The 12,426-nt window shown below is 39.7% G+C and overlaps 1 protein-coding gene across 12 annotated transcripts in view; it reads left to right on the plus strand.

The window, feature by feature from the left end:
• Positions 1-670: 670 nt before the first annotated feature.
• The window catches only part of TASP1 (taspase 1), a 260,524-nt gene continuing 248,768 nt past the window's right edge, over positions 671-12,426 (plus strand). For 5 of the 12 annotated variants that reach the window (XR_002515231.2, XR_002515227.2, XR_002515228.2 and 2 more), the window contains exons 1-2: positions 674-781; positions 10,278-10,496. Coding sequence is in view for 3 of the 12 variants with exons in the window: in XM_021921241.2 (XP_021776933.1) it covers positions 10,352-10,496 (145 nt within the window). In the remaining 9 variants the exon portion in view is untranslated. Of the gene's footprint in view, positions 782-10,277; positions 10,497-12,426 lie in introns of all 12 variants that reach the window. The other 7 variants (XM_021921241.2, XR_002515230.2, XR_002515229.2 and 4 more) reach the window with 7 other exon arrangements.

The raw sequence follows: 12,426 nt of genomic DNA on the forward strand, positions 1-12,426 counted from the left end.
TGCCATTGCACTCCAGCCTGGTTGACAAAGCGAAACTCCATCCAAAAAAACAAAACAAAAACAAAACCTGAAATGTTAAAAAGTTATTTAAAATAACAATAAGAAACCATTATATGTTAATATAATTAACACATTTTAATGAAGAATAAATTTTCCAAAAACAAAAAAATGTGGTAAGGAAAGTGTTATCTTTTGCATTAGTGTAAATTCCTCTACATCTGGCTTAAAGAAGCCAGGTAGATTCTCATTTCTTCCTTTACATTCAGTTCGACGTGATGTTTTGGTTGAAGTATAAGGAAAATCCATCAGTCATGGGTCCTGGGGAAGGGTCGTGCCCCAACTCCTACAAGCAATCCAGGCAGGACCTTAGTTTTCCCTACCGTATAAGAGTGCTGTAAGGATTGAAAGAAAGTAAGCTCTTAAGCGACACCTAGATAAATGATGGTCAGTTTAATTTCATTTCTTATCACAGCATTAGTCTGCCAACCACTCACATACAATCATATCCTGCGGGCTTATTCAGGGGCTGGGTGGGGAGAGATAGGCAACAGCGCATGCGCAGCTCAGACCGAAGCCCCAGGTGGAGTTCGCGCTGCACCTCTGAGGCCAGGTGAGCCGCTCCGAAGTGGAGGGCGGAGTCAGAGCAGCTTGTGGAAGCCTGCTTCCGGCCACGTGGTACCATGAATGACCAATGGGAAGACTTGATGTCACCCCCGCTTCCTCACCCTGGCAACGGGCGGGTGACTACTTCCGGTGCAGTGAAGGCTCGGGGCTGAAGCGGGTGAGTGTCCCTCTTTCCCACGCTGTCCGCGCCGCTGCCGCCTCCGTGCTGCTGGCTCTGTGTGTGGGCCCCGAACGCTTGCTGGGACGTCCTCTCCGGGTCCGAGAGGGGGCGGCGCGCAGGACACCCCTTGCCCGGGGCGGGGCTAGAGGAGGGGGCCAGGATGTCCCTAGTTCCCTAGTCTTGGTCGCTCTTGGCCCCGTAGTCCCCCTTCCCAGCCTCATCTCCGGCTTGACGTCCTCGTGGCCATCGGGGAAGGACTGTCTGTACGTGGGGAGTTCTCGCAGTCCTTCACCCACTTTGCAGTCTCGGTCTGGAGATGTCTCAAGAGTCCGAGGTTCGCAGAGAGCCGAGAATGTGCGCCTTGTTCTGGGTGGCGGGTTGGGGCCAAGGCAGCCCCTTACTTAGTAATAGAGGCCTGATGAGAGTCCTGCGGATCGTTAGCATTTACTACTCAGGAGGAAGAGGAAGAGGAGGAGAAGGAGGAGGAAAGGACCGAGAAGATGGAGCAGCTGGAGAGGAGGGGGAAAAGCAGGAGCTGGAGGTGTCCTGGAAATCGAGGGCATCATGTTTCCGGGAGGAGGGAGTTCAACTTTCCTGGCTTCTGTAGGGGAGGGGAAGGAAAGGTATTTTAGGGACCATTAGATTGCCGAATTATTATTATTCTGTATTAGCTAAGGAATTTGTACTTACGTTCTTGGGAGTGTAATAATTTATCTTTTTGTTTGTTGTAAATAAAACTTTTTCCCACCACTTAAAAAAAGTAGTGCTTATTAAGGAATATCTGGAAAATGCAGAAATAGTTATAAAGAGATCACCTATAGTTCTGCCAACCCAGCATTTTGATCTTTTTCTAATATTTTATTCATATTAACCTATTTGTGATCATAACGTATGCATGTAAAATGCGGTTATAACTAAGAGGCACAGTTACATACATTGTATTCATTGCACGGATAGATTGTCTTTTTTCCTCTTGAGAAAGTCTTATTAAGGTATTCATACACCATATAATTTATTCTTTTAAATTGTACATTTCAGTGGTTTTTCTCATATTCACAAAGTTATACACCCATCACCACTATCCACTTTCAGAACATTTTCATCATCCCCCAAAGCAATCCTGTACTCATGACAGTCACTCCCCATTAGATTCTCCCCTTTCTCTCCCAGACCTTGCAACCACTAATCTACTTTCTGTGTCTGTGGATTTTCCTATACTGGCATTTCATGTAAATGGAATCATAGAATATATGGCCTAAGTTGTCTGGTGTCTTTCGGTTAGTATGTTTTCAAGGTTCATCAATGTCTGTGTATCAGTATTTCATTCTTTTTTATGAATGGGTAATGTTCCATTGTGTGAATATACCACATTTTGCTCAGCCATCATCAGTGGATGGACATTTAGGTTGTTTACAGGTTTTGGCTGTTTTGAATAATTCTGCTATAAACATCTGTGTACAAGTTTTTGTATGGACGTATGTTTTCAGTTGTTTTGGGTATATACCTAGAAGTGGAATTGGTGGGCATATGGTAACTCTATGTTTAACTTTTTGAATAAGTGCCACATATTTTCCAAATTGGTTGCACCATTTTACGTTCCCACCGGCAGGTTATAAGGGTTCTGATTTTTTCGTATCCTTGGGAGCACTTATCTTTCTTTTTGGTTATAGCAGTCTTAGTGCTTATAAAATGGTAGCTCATTGTAGTTTTGATTTGCATTTCACTGATGGCTAATAATGTTGATCATCTTTTAATGTGCTTACTGACCTTTTGTATATCTTTGGAGAAATGTCCATTTACTTCCTTTGCCTATTTTTAAATTGAATTGTCTTATTTTAAAGTTGTATGAGTTCTTCCTATATTCTAAATGTAAGTCCCTTTCCAGATACATGATTTGCAATATTTTATTGCATTTTCTCCCATTTTATGTGTTGTCCTTTTACTTTCTTGTGGTGTCCTTTGAGGAACAAAAATTTAAAATTTTTGTGTGGCAGCTCGCACCTGTAATCCTGGCACTTTGGGAGGCCAAGGCGGGTGGATCACTTGAGGTCAGGAGTTCGAGATCAGCCTGGCCAACATGGTGAAACCCCCATCTCTACTAAAAATACAAATATTAGCCAGGCGTGGTGGCGGGCGCCTTTAATCCCAGCTACTTAGGAGGCTGAGGCATGAGAATCGCTTGAACCTGGGAGGTGGAGGTTGCAGTGAGCTGAGATCAGGCTGCTGCGCTCTAGCCTGAGCAACAGAGTGAGACTCTGTCTCCAAAAAAAAAAAAAAAAAAGGTTTAAAATTTTGGTGCAGTCTGATTTATCTATTTTTTTTCTTTGCTTGCTTGTGCTTCGATGTCATATCCAAGAAACCATTGCCAGACCCAAGGTCATAAATATTTACCCCTGTGTTTCCTTCTAAGAGTTTTATAGTTTTAGCTCTTACATTTAGGTCTTTGATCTACTTAGAATTTTTTTTTCAAAGACTTGTCAAGTGCAATAGGGAGGATATTTAGAGTTAATTTTTCTATACGATGTGAGGTAGGAGTTCAGTTTCATTCTGTTGCATGTAGATAGCCAGTTTCAGCATCATTTGACGAAAGGACTGTCCTTTCCTCCATTGAATGGTGTTGACACCCTTGTTGAAAATTAGTTGATCATAAAAGTGTAGGTTATTGTTTTCTTAATGGTTTTTCTGTATTGGACATTTAGGTTGCTCCCAGATTTTTGTTATTTTAAATTGTCCTGTGTTAAACACAGTATAAAAGGCATAAAATCTTTTGTCTATTTAGTTATTTTGGTAGAAAGTTTTCTCAGAAGTGGAATTACTGGTTCAAAGGTGAATTTAAGTATGTCCTGGAAGTTCATTTAATGCTGGGCGTGGTGGCTCACGCCTGTAATTCCAGCACTTTGTCTCTACTAAAAATACAAAAAATAAAATTAGCCCGGCGTGATGGTGTGCGCCTGTAATTCCAGCTACTCCGGAGGCTGAGACACAAGAATGGCTTGAACCTGGGAGGCAGAGATTGCAGTGAGCTGAGATCACGCCATTGCACTTCAGCCTCGGTGACAGAGTGAGACTCTGTCTCAAAAAAAAAAAAAAAAAAAAGCAACAACACAGTTATTTATTCATGAGTTATAATAGCTTAAGAACTGGATTTCTGTCAAAGCGCTTTGCTGTAAGATGGATGAATTCCATGACTTACTTCCTTTTTCAACTGCTTCTTAAAGAATAAGCAAACCTACAGCAAAAAACTTTAACACCACAGCAACAGGGCACGTGGTAGTTTTCAAAGTGGTGTAAAGAAAAAAAAAATGTGTCATCACATAGTAGGAAAATAAAACAATCTTTTAGAGAGATGAGACAAGATTTAGATCTTAAAATAGTGCCATGAAAGTCCCTGCAGAAAGAACAATGTTATAGACTGCATTTCTCTCCTGGCCTTGATAATCAAATTAATGTAAACTCATCTTGGTCTCAGAAACGGCCACCTTAAATCGTCTCTTTTGGTAGATAGTACCAAGTAAAAAAAAAAAATTTCAAATGTAAGAGGCTATTAGGAGAAGATTAAGTTTCCCTTTCATCCTTGCCCCTTAGTCGGCTAGTTCTCCTTAGAGGCATCTGTGGTGATTTGTGTCTGTATAGACTTGTTTCTACGTAGAGTATCTCTGAAAAGATAGTATATATACACAAAATTATACATTTAGAGGCTCTTGATACTTACAAATTTTCTTTTTCAAAATGGTTATATCAGTTTATGGTACCAGTACAGTGCTAGTAAGGAAAATTTCATTTTGGTTTGTATGTTTTTGAATATTGTTTCTCTAATATTGGATACCTAATTTAAATGTCCTCTTTCATGTATTGCCTGATCATGTCTTTTGGCCTGGTATTTGTTTTGATTGGAGTTACCCTTTATGAGCTTTCTTTTGGCAGCCTTTTTTAGATGGTTGTTTTATGATAGCCTGGATTTGGTAAGAAAAGTTAACATGCCTATGAGCTGAACAAGAGTTGAGCAAAAGGAAGTTAAATGCTTTAGGGAGAGATCTGTGGGATTTGGAAAGTTGAGAGCAACCCAAACTGACTTTAAGGTGAGATAGAAGTGGGTAGTGCTATTGAGAAAAAGGAGTAATATGGAAATAACTAGATTTTGGGAAAAGATGAGCGTGTTTTGGTTAGGCCAAGAGTGAGGTGGACCTAGACTGAGCTATCCATAAAACTTGTGGCTGTAGCTAAGACAGAAGATAAAGTTAGGAATCATCTGATTTGCTGAGAAGATAGTTTTGAAAGGTTGGCAGTAGATGAAATTGCTGAAGGTTAGCCGGGAGTGGTGGCTCACGCCTGTAATCTCAGCACTCTGGGAGGCTGAGGTGGGTGGATCACCTGAAGTCAGGAGATCGAGACCAGCTTGGCCAACATGGGATTCCCATCTCTACTAAAAATACAGAAATTAGCCAGGCGTGGTGACACGTGCCTTTACTCCTGGCCACTCAGGAGGCTGAGGCAGGAGAATTGCTCGAACCTGGGAGGCAGAGGTTGCAGTGAGCTGAGGTTGCGCCGCTGCACTCCAGCGTAGGCGATAGAGCGAGACTCCGTCTCAAAAAAAAAAAAAGAAAACTTGAAGGAAACATTTGTGATTGGGGTCAGAGGTGGGTTGTGAACTAGGATAGTAGATTTCTGTGTTGCCAAGGAAAGCAGGTGATCAAGAGAATCAAAGGTTGCAAGCAGAATATTAAGAAAAGGTCACTGGGTTAAGTAACTTGGGAAAGGTACAATTTATGGGAAAAAAGACTTTTTTTTTTAAACAGATTAATAAGATCAGTTTATCCATTTAAAGTCTACCCAATGTATCAATTTGCCCATTCAAAGTGTACAATTCAGTGGTATGTAGTGTATTTACAGAGTTGTGCAACCATTACCAAATTCAACTTTAGAACTTTTTTTTTTTTTTTGAGATGGAGTTTCGCTCTTGTTGCCCAGGCTGGAGTGCAGTGATGCGTTCTCTGCTCGCTGCAACCTCCGCCTCCTGGGTTCAAGTGATTCTCCTTCCTCAGCCTCCCAAGTAGCTGGGATTACAGGCACCCGCCACCGCGCCCGGCTAATTTTTGTATTTTTAGTAGAGATGGGATTTCGCCATGTTGACCAGGCTTGTCTTAAACTCCTGACCTCAGGTGATCCACCCGCCTTGACCTCCCGATGTGCTAGGATCACAGGTGTGATCCACTGCACCTGGTCCTAGAACATTTTTATCAGCACAAAAAGAAAGCGCTCCCATTAGCAATCCCTCTCCATCACCGTACCCTCCTTCCCTCCAGCCCTAAGGAATCACGAATCTACCGTCTGTCTCTTTAGATTTGCTTATTCTGGACATTTCATATAAATGGAATCATACAATATGTGGCCATTTGTATCTGTTTTTTTTCATTGTTTCAATATTCTTTAATGACATAGTGTGTGTCAGCACTGTATTCCTTTTTGTGGTTGAATAATGTTCCATTGTGTGACTAAACCACATTTTGTTTATCCATCATCAGTTGATGGACCTTTAGGTTGTTTTTAGGTGCTGTGAAAAATATTGCTATGAATATCCATGTATAAGTTTTTGTGTAGCATATGTTTTGAGTTCTCTTGGGTATATACCTAGAAGTGGAATTCTTGGGTCATAGCATAACTCTGTTTAACTTTTTGAGCAACAGTTGCAGAGGATAGACAGGTTGCCAGTGTTATTTAGAAACAATCATGATGAATTTTAATATCATTACTAGGAGGAAATTGCAAAATGTCTGTGTTCAAACATTTCAGAAATCAAGCCATTATTAAAATGATCTATAGAATTTTTTTTTTTTTTGGTCTAAACCTATTATGTGCCTATGTTTCTCTTTTTGTTGGAAACCTTTTGTGTTGAGTGTTACCTCAAAGGTTAGCTGAAGTATTAGACATTTTTCTTGTGGATCTATGTATTGATTTAAGTACACTTAAACCAGTTTCACATAATGATTTGTTACAATGATTACAGATACGATGAAAACGTCACAGAGATATTTGATGATAATCTACAGTCATGATGTATTTTTCTCCCTCATCTTAACTGTAAAGATCAAATACTGTGATTTCCCTCCCTCGCATTTGGATTTCCTGTAGTTTATGCATCCCAGAAATTCAATATTCAGAGAAACATACTTGCCCTGTTTTGGTTCTTTGGCTTAGCTCATTACCTAGTGTTCCCGTAAATGAATAAATGAATAAAATCTTTTTTGTAAGTAATTCAGATGGTTCAAATTTGAAAGGTTCAAAGGGGTGAACAGTGAAATTTCTATCCCATCTTTTGCTATTAGTTATCCAAATCTCCTTTGGTAATCAGTATTGTATGACTTTTTTGTTTATCCATCCAGATTTATACTTTGCATATGGTACTGCAAATACTTCTGTACCATACCTTAACAAATTAGTTATTTCCATTCCTTTTTTACTTACCAAATGTGTTTGAGACTGTTACATATATTTTTATCAAGTTTTCTCATTGTTTCCAATGGCTGCTTTTATTTTTAACCACTTCCATCAAGACATTTTTGGGTCTGTATCTTAATTTTGATTGATTTTACCAAATTGCTATTGTTGAGTCATACCAATTTATACTGCCACTAGCAACTTATGAGAGCTCCTGTTTTTCTGTACTCTCAAAATATGTTATTTTTGATTATTTGCCAATCTAAGTTAAAAAATGGTACTTAAGTGTAGTTTTATTTTGCATCTTTTTTTTGAGTGAGATTTAGCATTTTTTGTCCAGTTAAGCTATTATGTAACTTTTCTGCAAACTGAGATTTGTCCATTTGCCCTTTTTTTTTGTTTTTGTCTTTTGTTGGCACTCTTTTATTTATTAGATGTCAGACCTTTAATGAGTTATGAGTTAAACAAAAACTGATGTTGGAGCAGAAGTTGCTTCATTTCTAACTGAATAAAAAATATTTCAATAACCATTGGGAGTTGGAGGATAGAGTCATATATTGATAGTTAATTTAGTTGAGCTCCTTTCCCAGTCCAGTGGAACTTTAGGGCCAGCATTTTTGGAGGGGTTTGTTGAGCTTATATGTTTGCTAAATAAATATATTTCAGATAGTGTCTGAGGGAGGGTAGATTGCTCAAGAAATGGAATATTAATCACCTTCCACATTTTCTTTTTAGACAGTGTCGAGAAGCAATGTTTTAAAATCTCTCATATATATTAAAATTCCTGTTACATCCAACCATATAAAATGTTGATGTTATAATTGTGTTTGTATTTTCTTTCTTTTTTTTTTTTTTTGAGACAGATTCTTGATCTGTAGCCAGGCTGGAGTGCAGTGGTGTGATCTCCACTCACTGCAACCTCCGCCTCCCGGGTCCCGGTTCAAGCGATTCTCCTGCCTTAGCCTCCTGACTAGCTGGGATTACAGGAATGCGCCACCATGCCCAGCTAATTTTTGCATTTTTAGTGGAGATGGGGTTTCACCATCTTGGCCAGGCTGGTCTTGAACTCCTGACCTTGTGATCTGCCTGCCTTGGCCTCCCAAAGTGCTGGGATTACAGGCGTGAGCCACTGCGCCTGGCCAAAAAAATAGGGAAATCTGTCCTTTTTTTTTTTTTTTTTTTGAGACAAAGTCTTGCTCTGTTGCCCAGGCTGGAGTGCAGTGGCATGATCTCAGCTCAGGGCATCCTCTGCCTCCCGGGTTCAAGGAATTCTCTGCCTCAGCTTCCTGAGTAGCTGGGATTACAGGTGCCTGCCACCATGCCTGGCTAATTAGTAGTGATGGTGTTTCATTATCTTGGCCAGGCTGATCTCAAACTCCTGACCTCGTGATTCACCTGCTTTGGCTTCCCAAAGTGCTAGATTACAGGCGTGAGCCATCGTGGCTGGCCAGTATTTTCTTACAAAATATAACTATTATAATTTCTTATTTATGAAAAAATACCTCAGATGACAGTGAGTCAAAGTAGTGTGAGGTTTCATAATCCATACTGCTTAGATGTGTTTTCGTTTTTGCCGAAGCTCTTAATTTTCCAAAGCCTGAGTTCACTCAATCTGTATGTGTGCTTCTAGACTAATGGTCCCAAGCTCATTTCATGGCTGGGCCAAATATGATGGCATGATATAAACATGATGGCATTATAGGCTGACAGATGAACCCCTAAATTCACTTTGTCAACTCATACATGGCTAAATGATAGCCTATTTCAGAGAAATATTGTGAGAAATAACCAAAAGAAAATAAAAGTAACTGAGGCAGATTCTTGTGAAGTCTTTGGAAGAAAAACATGATTAGGAAGGCAACCACCACCACAAAACAAAAACAAAACCAGGCATTTAAATTTACTGTTACTTAATAAAAATCAGCACTTTTGTAATAAAAATGTTTTCCTGCATTTATGAATCTATGTAAATATTTGAATGCAATGGTGTGTATATATGATTGATTTTAAACTATTTGTCTTATAGATAAAATGTTATGTAATAAAAATTAAATAGACTCTTAAGCCAAGAATTAAGGGAATTTAAAAATGCCACATAGCAGTGCTTCTCAGACTATCTCTGTTATAAAAGACCAGCTTTCAAAAATTTTCAATCCATTGTGGACCAATACTTAAAGTAAAATACAAACAAAAACTCCCCAAATACCACCAAAAACCAAACATTCAAACAAATTTGAAACTTAAAAATAAAAACTCAAATTTTTGCTTGATTTAGCAGATAAAATTATTAAAAAAAAACATGAGGAACTAGAAAAGAATTGTGAAAACTACACATATTGGTTATTGAAAATGTGCTTATAAAGCAACTAACGTGAATAAAATAATACTCTCTTGTGGGCTGGTAATAAACACTGGGATGCAGACTGTGTTCTGAGTAACCTGCTTTTTTTCTTTTTTTGGAATAGGCAGCTAAGTAACTTCTTTATGTTTCTTTTCTTTTCTTTCTTTCTTTTTTTTTTTTTTTGAGATGGAGCTTACTCTGTCTCCCAGGCTGGAGTGCAGTGGTGTGATCTCGGCTCACTGCAATCTCTGCCTTCTAAGTTCAAGCAATTCTCCTGCCTCAGTCTCCTGTGTAGCTGGGATTACAGGCGTGTGCCACCACACCAGCTAATTTTTTGTATTTTTAGTAGAGATGAGGTTTCACCATGTTGATCAGTCTGGTCTTGAACTCCTGACCTCAGGTGATCTACCTGCCTTGGCCTCCCAAAGTGCTGGGATTACAGGTGTGAGCCACTGCGCCCGGCCCCAAGCAGGTACTATCAGTGGACAGAGAGATTTAAATTCTAGTCTTTTTATATTACCCAATTAAATAATTTTATCCAACTTCAGTGGGAATAAGAAAAAATAATTTTAATAAATAACTTTGATACCTTTTTTGTATTACCCAATTAAATAACTTAATAATAGGATTTTTGAATGTTATCTTTGCGTGAATTTGTGTAAGTAACTTGTGTATTGGTGGAAAGAATGTATACCATCTTTGCCTCTTTTCTTCTAGGGTAATTCCTCTCTTGCAGTTACTTTTGGATGGAAGTATGCCCCTTTCTCAATAGAAGATGGTAATCTTGGAGAATGACCATGGAGAAGGGGATGAGTTCTGGAGAAGGGCTGCCTTCCAGATCATCTCAGGTTTCGGCTGGTAAAATAACAGCCAAAGAGTTGGAAGCAAAGCAGTCCTATAAAGAGAAACGAGGCGGCTTTGTGCTTGTTCATGCAGGTAAGCTTTGTGGATAGCTTGGAAGATGCCAATAATGTCGATTTTTCTTTTTCTGCCTTGAAGTACACTGAGAATCACATTTCACACTTGGAGGAGGCAAAACTGCCAGAGAGGAATTGGAACGAAAGCGATTGTTTGACTTTGATATAGTGAAGACCTTTTTTACTCCCCATTTAGAAGATCTTAGAATGGCAGCTCTTCCTTGGTCTTCACTTCCCTACCCCATTATCTACTTTAACTATGTAATAGATGTATTTAGGTTAGGTAGTATTAAAGCCACACAAAGTAATTTTTAAACTCTCGTTTATGTTTTTTAAAAATAATGTTGCTGCCGGAGGCTGAGGCAGAAGAATTGCTTGAACCCGGGAGGCAGAAATTGCAGTGAGCCGAGATCGTGCCACTGCACTCCAGCTTGGGCGACAAAGCGAGACTCCATCTCAAAAAAATAAAATAAAATAAAATAAAATATTGCTGAAAAAATTGTATTGATTCCCGTGTTAGACTGTGGGTATATTAGGGCATAATTACACAATTTTTGAGCTAGTTCACCTTCTTTTTTTTTTTTTGAGATGGAGTTTTACTCTCGTCTCCCAGGCTGGAGTGTAGTGGTGCGATCTTGGCTCACTGCAACCTCCACCTCCCAGGTTCAAGCAATTCACCTGCCTCAGCCACTTGAGTAGCTGGGATTACAGATGTCTGCCATCACATCTGCTAAATTTTTGTATTTTTAGTAGAGATGGGGTTTCACCATATTGGCCAGGCTGGTCTTGAACTCCTGACCTCGGGTCATCCACCTGCCTCGGCCTCCCAAAGTGCTGGGATTACAGGCGTGAGCCACCGCACCTGGCCCCCCTTCTTAATATTTTAAGTGAGGAACCTTAAGACAAGAGAAATTAAGTGACTTAAGTGACTTCAGCCACATTGCTGGTTGGTGCTAGAGCTAGCATAAGAAACACCTAAGTAGGCCCTTATGTCTCTGTCTAGTGCTTTTGATGCTATGTCAGCCTGTGATCTTTCTGCTTCAGAGGACCATGAGGACAGACAGAGTGAAGTTCATCCCCTGGGTCTCTCATTTTGAAAGGTCTTGGGTTACAGAGCAGTGCTGCTCTGCCCAGGTTTCCTCAGCAGGCTCTTTTTCCTTTGGCCATTTTTATTTCCTTGCATTCAGAGTCTACTTTCCATGACCTCCGTGAAGAGAGAAGGAATGTCTGGGTTTCCTTTTAACTTTCCCTGGGTAGTTAAGCAAGATGACAGCAGGATTAGCTTTGATATGGAATGAGGAGTAGAACTGTTTCTTCTTGTGAGACTGGTGTCCTGCCTGGCCATTAACCTTTGGCCATATCTAGACTGGGCAACCTGAGAAGCCTTATGTGAATCTAATCCAGAGTATCTAAAAAAATCCAAAAAAACAAAAACGAGGTTTAATTCCATTTTCTCACAGGTGCTTTTATAAGGAGGTGAGGTAAATTTACAGAAATAACCCAGTTAAAAGTAGACCTGGGACTAGAGCTTCTGCCTTCAGACTCCTAGTCTGTGTTCTCTCCACTACACTATGTTGATCATGCATCTTCCATGATCTTCCATGATAACAGTGAGTTACCATATTCAGAGTGAGGGTTTGGAAAGTGTAAAACAAAGGTCTGAACGTTGTAACAGGCAATAACATAAAGCTTCAATTAGTTGGAAAGCCTTACTTTCTATAACTATCATGACCCTGTCCCTCCTCTCTTAGACAAAGACTAGATGATAATGGCCCTGCCAACCTTAAATAATGGAATTCAGAAGCTGTGATTCAATGTAGAGCTTATTCCCGCACAAAGCTTGAGCATGTCCACCTGGGAAACACTGACTCCAAACAAACGGGGTCAGTGTTCCAAAGTGGAGAAGTTAAAGTTTCATTTATATAAGTAGAGATAGAAAAAGTGTAGCA

The sequence above is a fragment of the Papio anubis genome, chromosome 16, assembly GCF_008728515.1.
Source record: "Papio anubis isolate 15944 chromosome 16, Panubis1.0, whole genome shotgun sequence".
NCBI lineage: Eukaryota > Metazoa > Chordata > Mammalia > Primates > Cercopithecidae > Papio > Papio anubis.